The sequence below is a fragment of the Bemisia tabaci genome, chromosome 1, assembly GCF_918797505.1.
Source record: "Bemisia tabaci chromosome 1, PGI_BMITA_v3".
Classification (NCBI taxonomy): domain Eukaryota; kingdom Metazoa; phylum Arthropoda; class Insecta; order Hemiptera; family Aleyrodidae; genus Bemisia; species Bemisia tabaci.
The window spans coordinates 24,814,276-24,828,338 of record NC_092793.1 but is presented as its reverse complement, the minus strand read 5'-3'; the positions used below and the strand labels follow the sequence as shown (position 1 = coordinate 24,828,338).

Here is a 14,063-nt window from a genome sequence, read left to right as displayed (position 1 = left end):
AAATAACACATCAGTATTATTCTTTGAAGTTTTCTTCGCGCAGAGGAAAGAAATCTCGTTAGTTTTCAAGAACTGTCGTTAAGTGGATTTCTGTTTAAAAAGTGAAGCGTGGCAGGAAATCTGCAACGCTGCAAACAGAGATATGTGGGCTGGTAGTTTCACCCTCGATATGGTGAGATGGACCTCCTTACGCACGTGCTGATAATTAGATAGCATTTAGCAGAAAGGAACCCGCGCTATAGCGTTGTAAAAATGGTGCTTCTTCATAACTATCTAAAAAAATCTCCCAGAATAGCAAATAGTTTTTGCTTCCCACTGTAATTGTTGATTTTAAAGGAAAATAATTATGTACATTTTAATACAATACATATGTTAAGTACCTATTATTAAAAGAAAATAAAAAGTTGCACGATTTTGAAAACACAGTAATATCACTGATTCCATTTTGCTAAATGCGATCCAGTTGTACATCAAGATTTATCACCTTTCAAAAATAGGATGTTTTGCCACAATTTGGCCCTCTCAGGTCACGGTCGTACATTACCCATGTTCCGCACGTGAAACGTCGATTTTAAAAACCATCAAACCAGACTGTGCAACATACCATCAAACAAGCAAATTATTCGAAGCAATCGGATCATCCGAACACAGCCCAGCCCCTTGGATAAACCAATCCATGACGATTTGGTTAATCAAATCAAGAATCAATGCCATCCCTCCTCGCCCCCTCCTCGCCCCCTCCTCGCCCCCTCACGCCCCGCGAGAAATTATCCCGGCGGCGCTTGCACGCGGCATTCCATGTTTACAAATTTGCTCAGCTTCCTGCTCGCTGCACCCCCCCTCCCCCCCCGATCACGAGGGGCAACTTCCGCTATCTGCTCGGAGCGTGATGCCCGATCAAGAAGTCAATTTGCCGCGGTTTTCCCTCCCCTCGCTCCGCCCGAAGGGGGTGTAATCTGCAGTGCTAAGGAAGAACGTCGTATCAACATCCGAATGTTGCCAATTTTCCGCAGTAAAATATGCATTTTGTAGGAAAAATTTTGAAACAATTGCCGTACCGTGACATTTTTAGATTCACCAGGGGTCATCTATTATGTCACGCTCTGCGGGAGGAGGGGGACCTAACCTTGCGTCACGGGTAGGTAACGGAGGGGAAAGGAATTCTGCTCTGTGTGACGTCATGAAAAATTCGTCCGCGGACGGATCTTTTGGAAATCTTCGGAGATTTTAGAGATAATATCGCCCGAAATGCCAATTTTTCTCCGATCGAAGTTGAACGTAATTTTTCGGGATAGGGAGCTGCAAAATGTAATGTTCGGTGCGTGACGCGGGAAAAGGGGGTTCTGCAATTCCAAATTTCAGCGTGACATAGGATTTTGTAATTTGTAACTACAATATTTGGCTCAGTTTAGAGGCAACGTATGTAACATTAGGCTACCTATGCTTATGAGTGTTTTTACGGATGTGCTAGAAATTGTAGTCCTAAATTGCAAAATGCAGTCTATTTATGAACCTCCCCCTGGCTTGGATTGAATTGCTAAAGACATTTTCACAGAAGTGCATACATCTTACGGAAAATGTATGTTTAATTGGGAAAATTGGCAACATTCAGAAGCTCATACGACGTTTTCCGTAGTACGCAAGTAATGGTCTCGCACACTTACTCCGAAAGAAACGGGCAGACAAAGGAGTCACGCGGGAAGCGGGGGGGGGGAGGAGGGAGGTCATGAATGTGGCTGCCGTTGCGGGTGAATTTATCGCAATGGGCCAGTGTTTGCAAGCATCCAGGATTAAGTCATTTATCACGGAATTACAGGAGCTGTCGTCACTCACCCCCTGCCGTATCCTCCTCCTCCACCGCACCCCTATGTCATCATCGGCGACCCCCGACTTTCCCTGACTCCGCGTTGCAGGGCGGGATATCTCCCGTATCATACATTTCGACCCCCTGCTCCCAGCTCCTTGCTCCCTCCTTGGCTTTTCCGTTTCGCGACGAGTGTGTATTTATTTGTTGCACGCGAGGAGATGGCCTAATCAGCCCATTCTCTCGGATCGGAGATAGGCAGTGGTGCTTTCCAGTGGCGTGGCGTGAATTGCGATATATCGATTGTTATGCCATTTAAACCCATGGTAAAGAATCGATTATTAAGGTGTTTGCTGCAAACACCCTGTTTATCGATCCTTTACTATATGTTTAAATGGCCGATCAATCGATATTTCGCAAAGCACGCCAAGCCACTGGTGCTTTCTGTATGGAAACCGGGGAAACCCTGCGAGGAAAGAGCCTCACAAAAAAAGGGCCTCAGGAAAAAGACATTTATGCAGTGGAAATTTCTAACGAGTAATATTAAAGCGATGGAATAGACCGATTTAGTGGCTACGTCATTCTTGCAATATTTGATTAGTTTGCGATATCCGATAAATAGATTTGAGATGGTTCCAATCAAAATAATAGAACATACCCTGGATAACCTCATATCAAAATTCTGAGTGAGTTGATTGTGTTAATTCATTACAGTTTTGTCATCAGCAAATTTCAAGTCAACTGTACACGAGAAATTGTGCTCGCGATAAACACATAGACGCATATCACCACTGTAGCGCGAATATGACAAAGTTATGCGTTGGTTTATGATTGAACCATCGAACTGCGATCTCAAATGTTTGACTTAGCCGCTGAATCAGTTCATTGAAATCCTTGCGGCATGGGGGCTGCGCACATTGCCATTTCGCCTTCAATTTTCGAGGTAGGCCAGGAAACAGCGGCAGTATATTCCGATTCAAAGATTCGTTACTCACTAGCTGCTGGTACTGGTTTTCCATTGAAATGCCCTGCGTTAATCGTATAAATAATTTTGACACAAGAATGATTCTCCATCCAATTTCTTTTGAGAAGACAGTACGTGCCTACTTGGTATTGATACAAGACCCACTGCTTTTGTGCTTTAAAACTCAAAATTGGACGTATTTCTCTCAAACGGAACTATGTGCATTAAGCCATGAGCCCCGAGACCCATAAGAATACATTCATAACAGGGCTCATGTCACAATGCCCATAGTTCCGTTTGATAGAAAAGTCCAATCAAGTCATTGACAACGTCACATAGATGATTTTTTACAAAAATTTTGGTCAAAAAATCGTCCAAATATGTCAAACCAACAAAGTATTGTAACCTAGGACCAAAGGAGTTGGTTCTCATAAAGAAAATGTTCAGTGGCGTGGCGTGCTTTGCGATGTATCGATCGATCTGTCATTTAAACCTATGAAAATGGATCGATATACAAGGTTGTTCGCAACGAACACCTCAATAATCAATTCTTCATCATAGCTTCAAATGGGTAAATATCGATAAATCGATCAATTCCATTGATCTCGAATTCCACCGTGCAGCGCGTGGACGGGATGTGAGATGTTATGTGTAGATGCCGTTACATGACTCCCGATTGGGAAGGGTTGTGAGGGGTGGGCAGGGCAGGTGAGGGGGAGGAGGTCGGGGGTTGCCGGTGAAATTCATATCCTCCACTCGTTCGGCGCGCGGAAGCCGGACAAAACTACCCCGCTATGTCAGACAGCAGTAAGTGCAGTTCAGCCTGAACCTCGGTTTCCACGTGTTTTTACGGGCTTTGAGGCTCACATCGAGGTGGACTTACTGTCGTCTCCTGTAGCACAGTGGAAGAGGTGAGTCGACACCACCGCCGAGCCACGGCGACCAACACCACGCGCCACTTGCAGTGTTGCCACGCTCGTTCAGGAAAATTCACAAAAAAAAAGAAGGGATTAATCCAGCGTTTACTAAGACGAGGAGAGACAAGTTCATGACCAAAGAGTGCATCATAATAAAATGCCATGATCTGAGAACCTAGGAAATGGGAGTCGTTTCGGCCACATTTTAGGGTAAACATAAAATTTTAACCATGTAAGTCCTAAAACCAACGTGGAATCAAGTCTTACTTCCAGAGTTTTTTCTCGTGGGTTGTCAACCTGTCTATTAGGTCCAAAATTCGAACCAAATTAACTCGCAAAAATTTGACTAATGACCGAAGAACAACAGCGATTGACAGTGTGACCGACTAGATTTTACAATAAGAAACGACTATTTCTGGCTCATTTTAAAAACAACATATGTGCCATTGCCAACTTTCCAAACGCAGACAGGTGCCCAAATAGATTGGCCAGAAACAAGTGGCTCCTCATTACAAAGTGAAGTCTAAATAGCATTGCAGAAAGGAGCTTCGTCGATTCACTCGAGAAAGAAAGGAGCAATAAAGTTTCATCGAGCAATACTTAGGTTACAAGGCATTTCTACCCATTTGTTAACTCGCCCTGTACAAAATCTTTAAATATCTGCAAAATACAATGTAATTTCAGCTTAGAGATCAGTTACAGACGAGTGGCGAGACGTGAATGATCGATAAATCGATGTTTCCCCATTTGACGCTATGATAAAGAGTCGATTATTGAGGTGTTCGTTGCGAGCACCCTGTTTATCGATCCTTTTCCATAGGTTTAAATAGCAGATAAATCGATACATTGCAAAGCACGCCACACCACTGTTTCAGACCTTCATGCCTAGGGGTTGGGGGTACCAGTGGTGTGGTTATACGACGGTTCGAGAGCTTAAAGAACTTTTCCATGTAAAATGCTCATTTACTTTATTATCCGCGGATACAACTTTGCTGAGAGAAATTACAATTTTAACTGCGAATATCAGTATTCGACCGTTAAATTCCCCGATTGTGAATAAAGCTGTCACTTTCAGATATCTGAAGCAAGAGGTATTTCTCACAGAAAAAGACAGGATAATCACAATTTTTTAAGAACTGTGCTACGAGACAGCGGCCGTTTTAGTAGTTGCGTGTGGTGTTGTGAAATCGAGGTGGCTCATTTCGTCGCTCCTCTGACGTAAGGGCGTATCTTAATCTCCACTTGAGCCCTGCTGTCCATATAACTTCATGCTTTCTGGGGCTCATCTGGAAGTTAAGATACGCCCTTACGTCAAAGGAGCGACGAATTTGTACCAAATTATGTCCCGACAGCGACATCTCTCACCAAGCAAGAAGCTGAAAGACTCTCAAATTCAATCTTAGTTCAAGCAAAACTTAGTTCAATCAGAGCATAATCAGATTTTTAATAAAGCCGATTCAAGCTATGAAGGACCTGAGGGACTTTTTCCAGGACTTGAGTTCCGTTATTTGAGGCATAGCTTGAGTAAAACAGCTTCGACTCGTTGTTGCATTTAGTATAAATTCGAGCTCGTGAAAGTGGATACTTGCATGGCATGCTTCCCAGACAAGGAAAAAGGAAGACCGAATTCAGAATCATGAGCGGCAGGCATTCGTGTGGATTCGCCTTCATTTGGCCATATAGGCAGAATCAAACCGCGCGCCAACCTGCAGCGATAATGGTATTTGAATTACAATCCTGCATCGTCGCAAACCATTCGGCTTGAGCTTGGTCAGTTTTAAACCATTAACTTTCCGTGGATGAAACTGTTTTTTTCTTGTCTCTACACAGGGGCATTTTTTTTAAATTAAAATAATTTTAACATTAAAATAACATCAATATTCTTAAAGTCCTTCTTATAACTCTCCTCGATAAGTTAATATCCACTCTGCTAGGGACGGCTCGATAACAGTGATTCGCTTTTGCTCAAATAGCCTCAAAAATATTGCCGCTCTCTTGAAAAATCTTACACTTCCAGCAGTGGCGTGGCGTGCTTTGCGATCTATCGATATTTCCCCATTTGAAGCTGTGGTAAATAATCGATTATTAAGGTGTTCGCTGCGAACACCCTGTCTATCGATACTTTTCCATGGGTTTAAATGGCCGATCAATCGATATATCGCAAAGCACGCCACGCCACTGACTTCCAGGGCATTTAACACACTTGACGTGTGAGTATCGAAGAGCATAGAAGGTCTAATAGTCTTTTCTTATTAAGAGGAGACCTCTTAAAATCAATTCTGTGTTTGCTAAAATTCGTTACCTATATCACTATTTCCGATATTCCTCACTGAGGGAAGTGTCGGATTTATAGCGACGATGACGTTATGAATAAAGTAAGCGGGGAAATTGAGGAAGATGGTTTGCAGCTTTGCAAACTTCCCGTCATACTTTACTTTATCCGCGGAAAACTATTCGACGTCGTTCTCTGAGAAAAAAAGCTCGGTTGTAGGGATTGAGATTCGATTCATATTGAACACCGTACCTTTTTGGCTCAGGTAGGTATTCAAAGATAGAACCAAATTTCGGTAAGCTGAATCGAACTTTGGCAGGCTGAACTTAATTTCAGTTTCTAAGACGAAAAACTCCGATTACCTGAACCTAAAAAGTTCGTGTTTTTATGTAAGCCGAAAAGTTTTGTGTTCCATACGAATCAAAGTTTTTTCTCCTTGTTCTTTGAAAACTGTCGTGATTTGTTTTTTATTTTTTATTTTTTTTTTTTTTGTGTGTGTATGAGATTCTCTGAAAATCTCAATATGAATCAAACTTTTTCTCCTGGTTCTTTGAAAAATTTCGTGATTTTTTTTTTTTTTTTGGTCTGTAAGAGGATATTTTCTGAAAATCCTAAATCATGATGCTGATTTGTTCTATATGAAACAATAGAATTAAGAGAGAAGATTTTGAAACACCAGCATCGAGATCCGCTGTCAGGGAATTTCATTGTGGATATCGACGGTGAAACTACCAAACCACGTATCTCGGTTTGCGACGTCGCAGACTTCCTGTCATACTTTATTTTTTAAATGAAAAACTACTTAACGTCCAGTCTTGAAAATCTCTGTCATTTTTCCTCTTCGTGCGGAGAAAATTCTGTGAAAATTTCAAGGAATGATATTGATTTGGTCTACTTAAAAAAATAAAATGCGAGCGTAGATTTTTAAACACCGCAAACGAGATACGTGGTTTGGTAGTTTTACCGTCGATATGCAGAAAACGGATCTCGCGCAAGTTCCATTAATCCCGTGGACTCGGCAACGGCTAAAAGGGAGTCCGACTCTGGTTGAGTGTCTAGGAGTGCGGCTCGTATTGATTCTGCCTCCAAGTTCGAATATTTTTGCTCGTCCTTTTCCGGACTTTTTTCTACTCCCGGCTCGAGTCTGTAGCGATTGTTGGGTTTCTTTTTTCTCCTTCCCTCTCGTTCGCGTTCCTTTTTTTGCCCGTCTTCGTTTTCTTTTTTTCTCTCTCTCTATTTACAGGCAAAATAATTCTAACTGCTCACTGATGAGCGGTAAAATGCGCACTCAGTATTTAAAAAAGAGATGATAATGATGATTTCATCCCTTTTTCATCAACTGTTTTAAAATTCCTTAATCATTTGAGAATTTGTCTGCATCATTATTTTGGTAATATAAGTGCCATGGGTGAAAATTTTTATGGGCATTTACAGAAACGTCCAATTAATATTTTCCTCTTCGAATGATTCGACTCGAATCTGTTTTTGAGACAACCGGGATTCCGATCGTGCCAATGGAATTATTGTTTCGACGACTAGAATTGGGGCATCTGATGATGACGTCACTGGTGCACTCGTTAATGACGTCGATCAATCAGACGATGACGTCATAGGGGCCACCATTGATGGCATCATCGAAGTACTCGTTGAGGACGTCATCGGAGTACTCGTTAACGACTCCATCGGGGCACCCGTTGTTGATGAGGCGACCAACAAGGGATTGCTGATGATGGCATCGGGATATCCATTAATGACATCAACGGAGCACCCGTCTTCATTTCTTATCAATATCATAAATATTTTGAATTGACAATTCCATTAAATATATCGACGGTGAAACTACCAGATCATGTGGATTGCATTTTGCAAAAAGGAACCACTAGCATTGCAATGTTGCTAAGATTGTGCAACTTCTTTTGTCTTGGAGGAAAACCCCGATTATCCCTTAATAGTTTCTATTTTACTTGCTAAAAACTGTAAATTTAAGACAAAATTTACCATCTAAATTTCATAGTTTTTCACACTTTCCGCAATTTTATTGCAAAGGATGAACTTGCACAATCTTAGCATCATTGCAATGCTAGTGGTTCCTTCTTGCAAAATGCAATCCATGTATCTCGTTTGCTGTGTTCAAAGATCTTCGTATCCACTTCAAGTTTTAGAAGAACAAATCAAAATAATTTCTTGAAATTTTCACAGAGTTTTCTTTGCGTAGGAAGGAAAATACACTGAAGCTTTCAAGAATTGACGTTGAGCAGTTTACCATAAAAAATAAAGTATGTCAGGAAGTCTACAACGTCGCAAACCGAGATACATGGTCTGGTCGCTGTATGTTTGGGCACACTGAAAAAAATAGCTCTGTTCATAGGGCTCCTGCGCTTCCTTTGTTACAGCTACAGAGGTTTCCATTGTGAGAAAGGAGTACTCTGAGCTCAGGACCGAAGTTCTGTTCTCTCAACAGGAAAGTTCTGTGACTGAAACAAAGAAAGTGCGCAGGAGACCTGTGAACAGAAATCCTTGTGTTTCCATTGGGAGGAAAGAGTATACTCTAAGCTCAGGACCGAAGTTCTGTTCTCACAACAGGGAAGTTCTGTAACTGAAACGAAAAAAATGCAGGAGCCCTGTGAACAGAGAGCCCTGTGTTTCCGTTGTGAGGAAAGAATATACGCTGAGCTCAGGACCGAAGTCCTGTTTTCACAACAGGAAAGTTTTGTAACTGAAACAAAGAAAGTGCAAGAGCCCTGTGATCAGAAGGCTCTGTCATCGCCACCGACGGTTTTATTATGTGTAGATATTGTGTAAACTTGTTCGTGCTGACTTGGCGTCTGTTGAACACGAGGCTTAACACTTGGGGGTTGGTGTGCTTCCAGGTGTGGTTCAAGAACCGGCGGGCGAAGTGTCGGCAGCAAGTGAAGCAGCATCAGCAGCAGCACAACGGGAGCGGGGGCGGGGGCGGCGAGAAGACGTCGAGTCGCCACGGTAGCAAGAGCAAGGGCGCCTCGGGCAACAGCACCTCCAACGCCAACGCGGTGTCCTCCAAGGCCGGCACCGGGGGCACCGGGGGGGCCGGACACCCGACGAGCACGGCCCCCACCCCCACGGCCCCCTCGCTCTCCTTCAACACCAACACCACCAGCTCCTCGGCCAGCTCGCCCCTCGTCCCCTCCACGCCACACCACCGGGGGGTCGACTCCCCCGCCACCCCCACACACTCGCCCTACATCAAACCTCTGCTCAGTGCTACGCCGCCCATACCCTCCGTTTACACCTCAGGTATGACTAGCTTTCATTTTCACAATCTTACCCTTTACCGACTCAAAGGCATAGCTCTCTTGGAGCAGGCCCCCCCCCCCCCCACTAAAAATGAAGTTATATTATAGTATTCTTAGAATCGTGATTTGATAATAAACTACCTATTTATCGTCAAATTTGGCAAAACATAAGATAGCACACCTTCTTTTCTCTAAAATTAATTCAAAAGCTCAATGAAATCTCGCCAAGTTTCCAGTAATAGATTAGTAAAGCATAACAGTTTAGGCAGTGAAAGGAGTCAACCAGTTAAGTTGGGGTTTGGGGATGAGGCTCTTTAAAGCTTCCAGTTTCATCGTGGTGGGAAATCTTGCTCGAATCGCTCAACAGCTAAAAATAATGTAATTTCATAAGCGGTATGTTGCTGAAGGTAGAAGTTTCCCTCTCTTCATCGAGGGGCTATCGAAAAATCTTCATTTGTTTTTGTATTTTCAATATTAAAAAAAGTTAGAGATCAATGAGCATCGAACGTAGGTAACAGTTTGTCTGAACTGTTTGAATACCTGAATTTGACTCAAAATTGGATCAGAAATCTCAAACATATAAAATGCATGATGTTGACCAACAACCATGAGTTCTCATCATCAGTCTATGAGTTCGGCTCATCCCGATTACGATTGTCCAAAATATTCGTTTCTGTATATTCTGTTGAAAAGAGAAGCTTTTCCAAAATTTCGCACTGTTTTCAACGATACTAATAAAAAAGGCAGACAAGTTCAGACCGTCTAAGACTTAATACCCCACTCAAATGGATGCAGAATGAGAATATATTCAGCACGGCGAGGTGTCATATATTGCTAAGAGCAATCGAAACTCCTTCATTTTGGAATATTATGCAACTTGCGCAGCTCTCAAGTACGAATAGTTGCACTTATAGGCGTTGCTATCATCTCTCGCCTTGCGATCGTTCTTCGACTAACAAGGAGATTTTTATTCCTTCCTAAATAAAGACGGTCGAAAAATCGGTCCCATTGTGACGGATGAAAAAACTTAATCAGTTCTTTTTTTTTATTAATCTTTCAACTGAGAAGGAAAATCGCAGAAAGTTTCATCCATCATGGGCATTGTGGTATTAAATTGCATCATAGGCATGTGACATATTCCTGTTTTTCTGGGCGTTATCTGGGCATTAATCATTGAATTTTCCCCCTAAAATTACAACTTAACCCGGGCGGGAATGCAACTTCATTCACCGTAAACGACTTGCCCTTTAAAAATTCAGACAGGAAGTAATATTGGGTTTCGTGAGACAGAGTTGTTCTGCACGCTTGTTCCTGTTCAAGGTTGGGAATGGTACATTCCCAAAAGGACTTCAATTCGCGTAACGGAACTACAATTTCTGCATAATATACGTAAAAACACCTGGGCATCTGCATTGGGAAACTAATAGCACATACGTTGTTTCTAATGTAAGCTAAAAATTGTAGCTTCTAATTACAAAGTATAATCCAAATAGAGAGATAGCATCATACCAATATTTTTCTGTTTCATCTGTATTTAGATTTCCTGCGTATTTTTGTTTTCAGTTGCAAATGCATCAATATGGAGTCCTGCAATTTTAGATTCATGTATAGATAGATCACCATCGGGATCTGGATACAGTGGTGGGTCCACCAACACCGTCAATAGTGCTGTCACCACTTATCCTAACTCCCATCATCACGCTCATCAAAATTATAATTCATATTACTCAAATACCGACTACTTGGGCTCTTCAGGGGTCATGGCACACTCTCAGCTGTCTAGTGTAAGTATGAACTGACTGATTGACCTAAGGAAACTGAGAATACCTAGAACTATATGATCTATTGAAGTGCGAAGAATTTGAGAACCCACTACGGTATGAATTAATTGGACGTATAGTTATGCTAAAAGGAACTGTATTGCACGCAAACCACAACGCAAGGTACATAGTTCCTTTTAGCAAAAATACGTCCAATTTTGGGTCTCGGATTCTTTGGGACACAAATCTAGGTTGCGTTGTGGCTTTCGTAAAAATATGGGGTCCCATTTATTTCTCAATATTTCGGTAGGTAGTCATTTTACAACCCTGGTAAAAATTGGCAGTGGAATGTGTGTTCCAAAATACTATAGACCTAAAGCCGGCTGTAAGATTTTCAATAGCCTCTGTAGCCGGCTGTACAATTTCTTATAGCCTTTTATAGCCGACGGCGATTAAGCAACAGCCAGGCGATAAAGTTTATGCTAAACGTTACTAATTACGGATACTAGGACTTAGTTAGTTTTTGGACTACCGCTCTCTTTGTGTGCCGTAGTATATTGATTTATTTTGCGAGGAAAGCTCTGCACTTTTGAGGGATGCCTGTCATTCTTAATATGTTGGAGCGCCTTCAATTTCTTATGATACTGTGCAATACCTCTGGTGTGAAATAGTTGCTTCAGACGCCGTGGCACGCTGCGGCGCGGCGGGCGAGCAGAGAGCACGAAACGCGCATTGGCGCCTACAAACCTAACAGGGATACTTCACGCATTGCGCAATGCGTGAAGTATCCCTGTTAGGTTTGTAGGCGCCAGTGCGTCGCCGCTCCGCTTTGTGTTAGGCTCTAATATTTAATCTCGCGGAGTCAGCGATTTTCAACTCATGATTTTGAAATGTTTGCACACTCTGCATGGACTATTCTCATTTTAATTGATGAAAAAAAAATATGTTTTAAAGGAAAATATAATGTGTGTTTTGTAAATATTAAGGTAGTTCCGTATCAAACTTAATGATTTCCAAAGCACACGAATTTCTACACAATTTCTTTTAGTCTTTTATAGCCAATGGTGATAAAGTGTAAAGCCCCGCGATAGGAACTATAGCCCGACTGTATACTTTTTTATAGCTTCGTATAGCCCGGCTATATGATTTGCTCCGCTTTCTACGGTCAGCTATATGATTTTCAATAGCCTTCTCTAGTCGGCTATAAGAACTCCTATGGTATTTTGAAACGCAGCTCCTATCGCCAATTTTTACCAAGGAAAACAGAAAGTATTGATAAAAATTTGCCACATCAAGCCTCAGAAGAGTGGCTCAATTGAATTTTTTAAAAAAAAATAATAATAAAGAAATGCATCGCTAAGAATGAATCATTCTATGCGGCGCAATAGAGGGTTAAACTATGATCCTTTCTTTGATCTTTTCTTTAATTTTTCTGATGCATTTAATTTGGTATCCCTTTCTCTAAAGACCAATTAAGAACTTACATCAACCACACCTCTGATAATCAAAAGATGTAATTGAGAAAAGTATCAAAATAGACGCCAGCCTCCATCTTTATTATTTATTTTTGATAGGTTGGTTGGTTCTAATTAGATATTTTGCAATTTTGCCGCTTTTACCCTGAAACAATTACCCAAGTGACCTTCAACAGAGGTTGGTTTTAATGGCCTTAAAATAATTTAGCATGTGTATCTTAATTGGGTCTAAAGGATGACACTTTTAAGACCACACATGCATCCACTTTATTTAGGTACTTTATCTTAACTTTTACAATTTTAGTGAGGCTGCTTCATCAAAGTTCAGTGATTATAGTCTTATGATTTACCGAATACCTTGGTATATTTTCTGATAATCTTTAGTAATCTTCTCTCTTTAACAGGAAAACGGTTTGGACTCATCATGGGTGAAGAGAGAAGATTCCTCGTGGTTTTACAATTCCTCCAGCTGGGAGAGGAAGTGAGATCATACTAGATAATCTTTCTTGACTGCAGTCGTTTTATCGTGCTTGTTGTGGTAAGTTTATGAACTGTTCCTTTCATGAGAAAAAATTAACTCGCATTTTAGTAGGTACATGATGAGATGATAGGATTTGAAGATGAGGAGTGCCTGTACCTTTAACCTTAGTAAAATTGGTAACACTGACAAAAGTTGAAGCTTCCGACAAATAGAAAGCCTTCATCACAACTCCGATAAATAATGACAGATTTGGGTAAATATTCTTGGGAAAAAAGTGAAAAATGAAGACAACTAAGTGAACAGGCATGATTTTTCTATGAAATATTAATGCATGCTGGTGAGTCTGGTATTTGGTAGAGATTACAACCTATCAGAGTCAAGATCATAAATGTCTTAAATAATTTGTGTGATCACTGAGATTTTTCTGAAAACTTTTAAGAGACAAGATTCTTATAGGATACTAGTTCAACAATTATTAATTAAATTAGATGCCACTAGAAACGATATGTTTGACAATATGTTTACTTAAATTTCTGCAATGGGCCCCACTCCTAAAGGCTTGCATTGGCATGAAACATACAAGAATGGATGAGGTAGGTACATGATTGCTCTATAAAACAAAGAGTGAAAGAAAAAGGACCAAAAAAATTCAAATAAAAAGAAAAGAGAATTGGTGAACATTAATTTTATTGCAAAAACAGAAAATTAATGACATTGAAAGTTTACACAAAGTGCAGTAAAAATGAGATAGAAGAGCTGCATTTTCACTCAAATACTTGAAGGGTGATTGTTACCTTACAGTGTACTATTGTCCTCCAATAAACAGAAGATTCATATCACTGAAATCATAATTTATTTTACTTGAGCTTAAAATGTTGGGGTAAACATAAGGTATGTACTATCTTTCAATGAGAATTAAAAACAAATGAATTTAAGTTTATTAATTTACTTAACAAATTTTACCTCAAAACCTTGACTTTGAGCTGTGAAGTATAATGTCGACTTAATTAAGAATTTGATCTTTTCGACTATTTTTTCAATTTCTGAGAGGGCACTTTCTTAAACAAAAGTACCGATAGAATGTTATAAATTAAGACATCAACTTATAGATGAGGAGG

The 14,063-nt window shown here is 40.8% G+C and overlaps 1 protein-coding gene across 3 annotated transcripts in view; it reads left to right on the top strand.

The window, feature by feature from the left end:
- The window catches only part of LOC109041181 (uncharacterized), a 58,158-nt gene that overhangs the window by 40,302 nt on the left and 3,793 nt on the right, over positions 1 to 14,063 (top strand). For 2 of the 3 annotated variants that reach the window (XM_019057417.2, XM_019057416.2), the window contains exons 5-7: positions 8,828 to 9,230; positions 10,793 to 11,013; positions 12,869 to 13,002. In XM_019057417.2, coding sequence (XP_018912962.1) covers positions 8,828 to 9,230; positions 10,793 to 11,013; positions 12,869 to 12,949 — 705 coding nt within the window. In that variant the 3' untranslated portion in view covers positions 12,950 to 13,002. Of the gene's footprint in view, positions 1 to 8,827; positions 9,231 to 10,792; positions 11,014 to 12,868; positions 13,006 to 14,063 lie in introns of those variants that run through there. The other variant, XM_072298466.1, reaches the window with a different exon arrangement.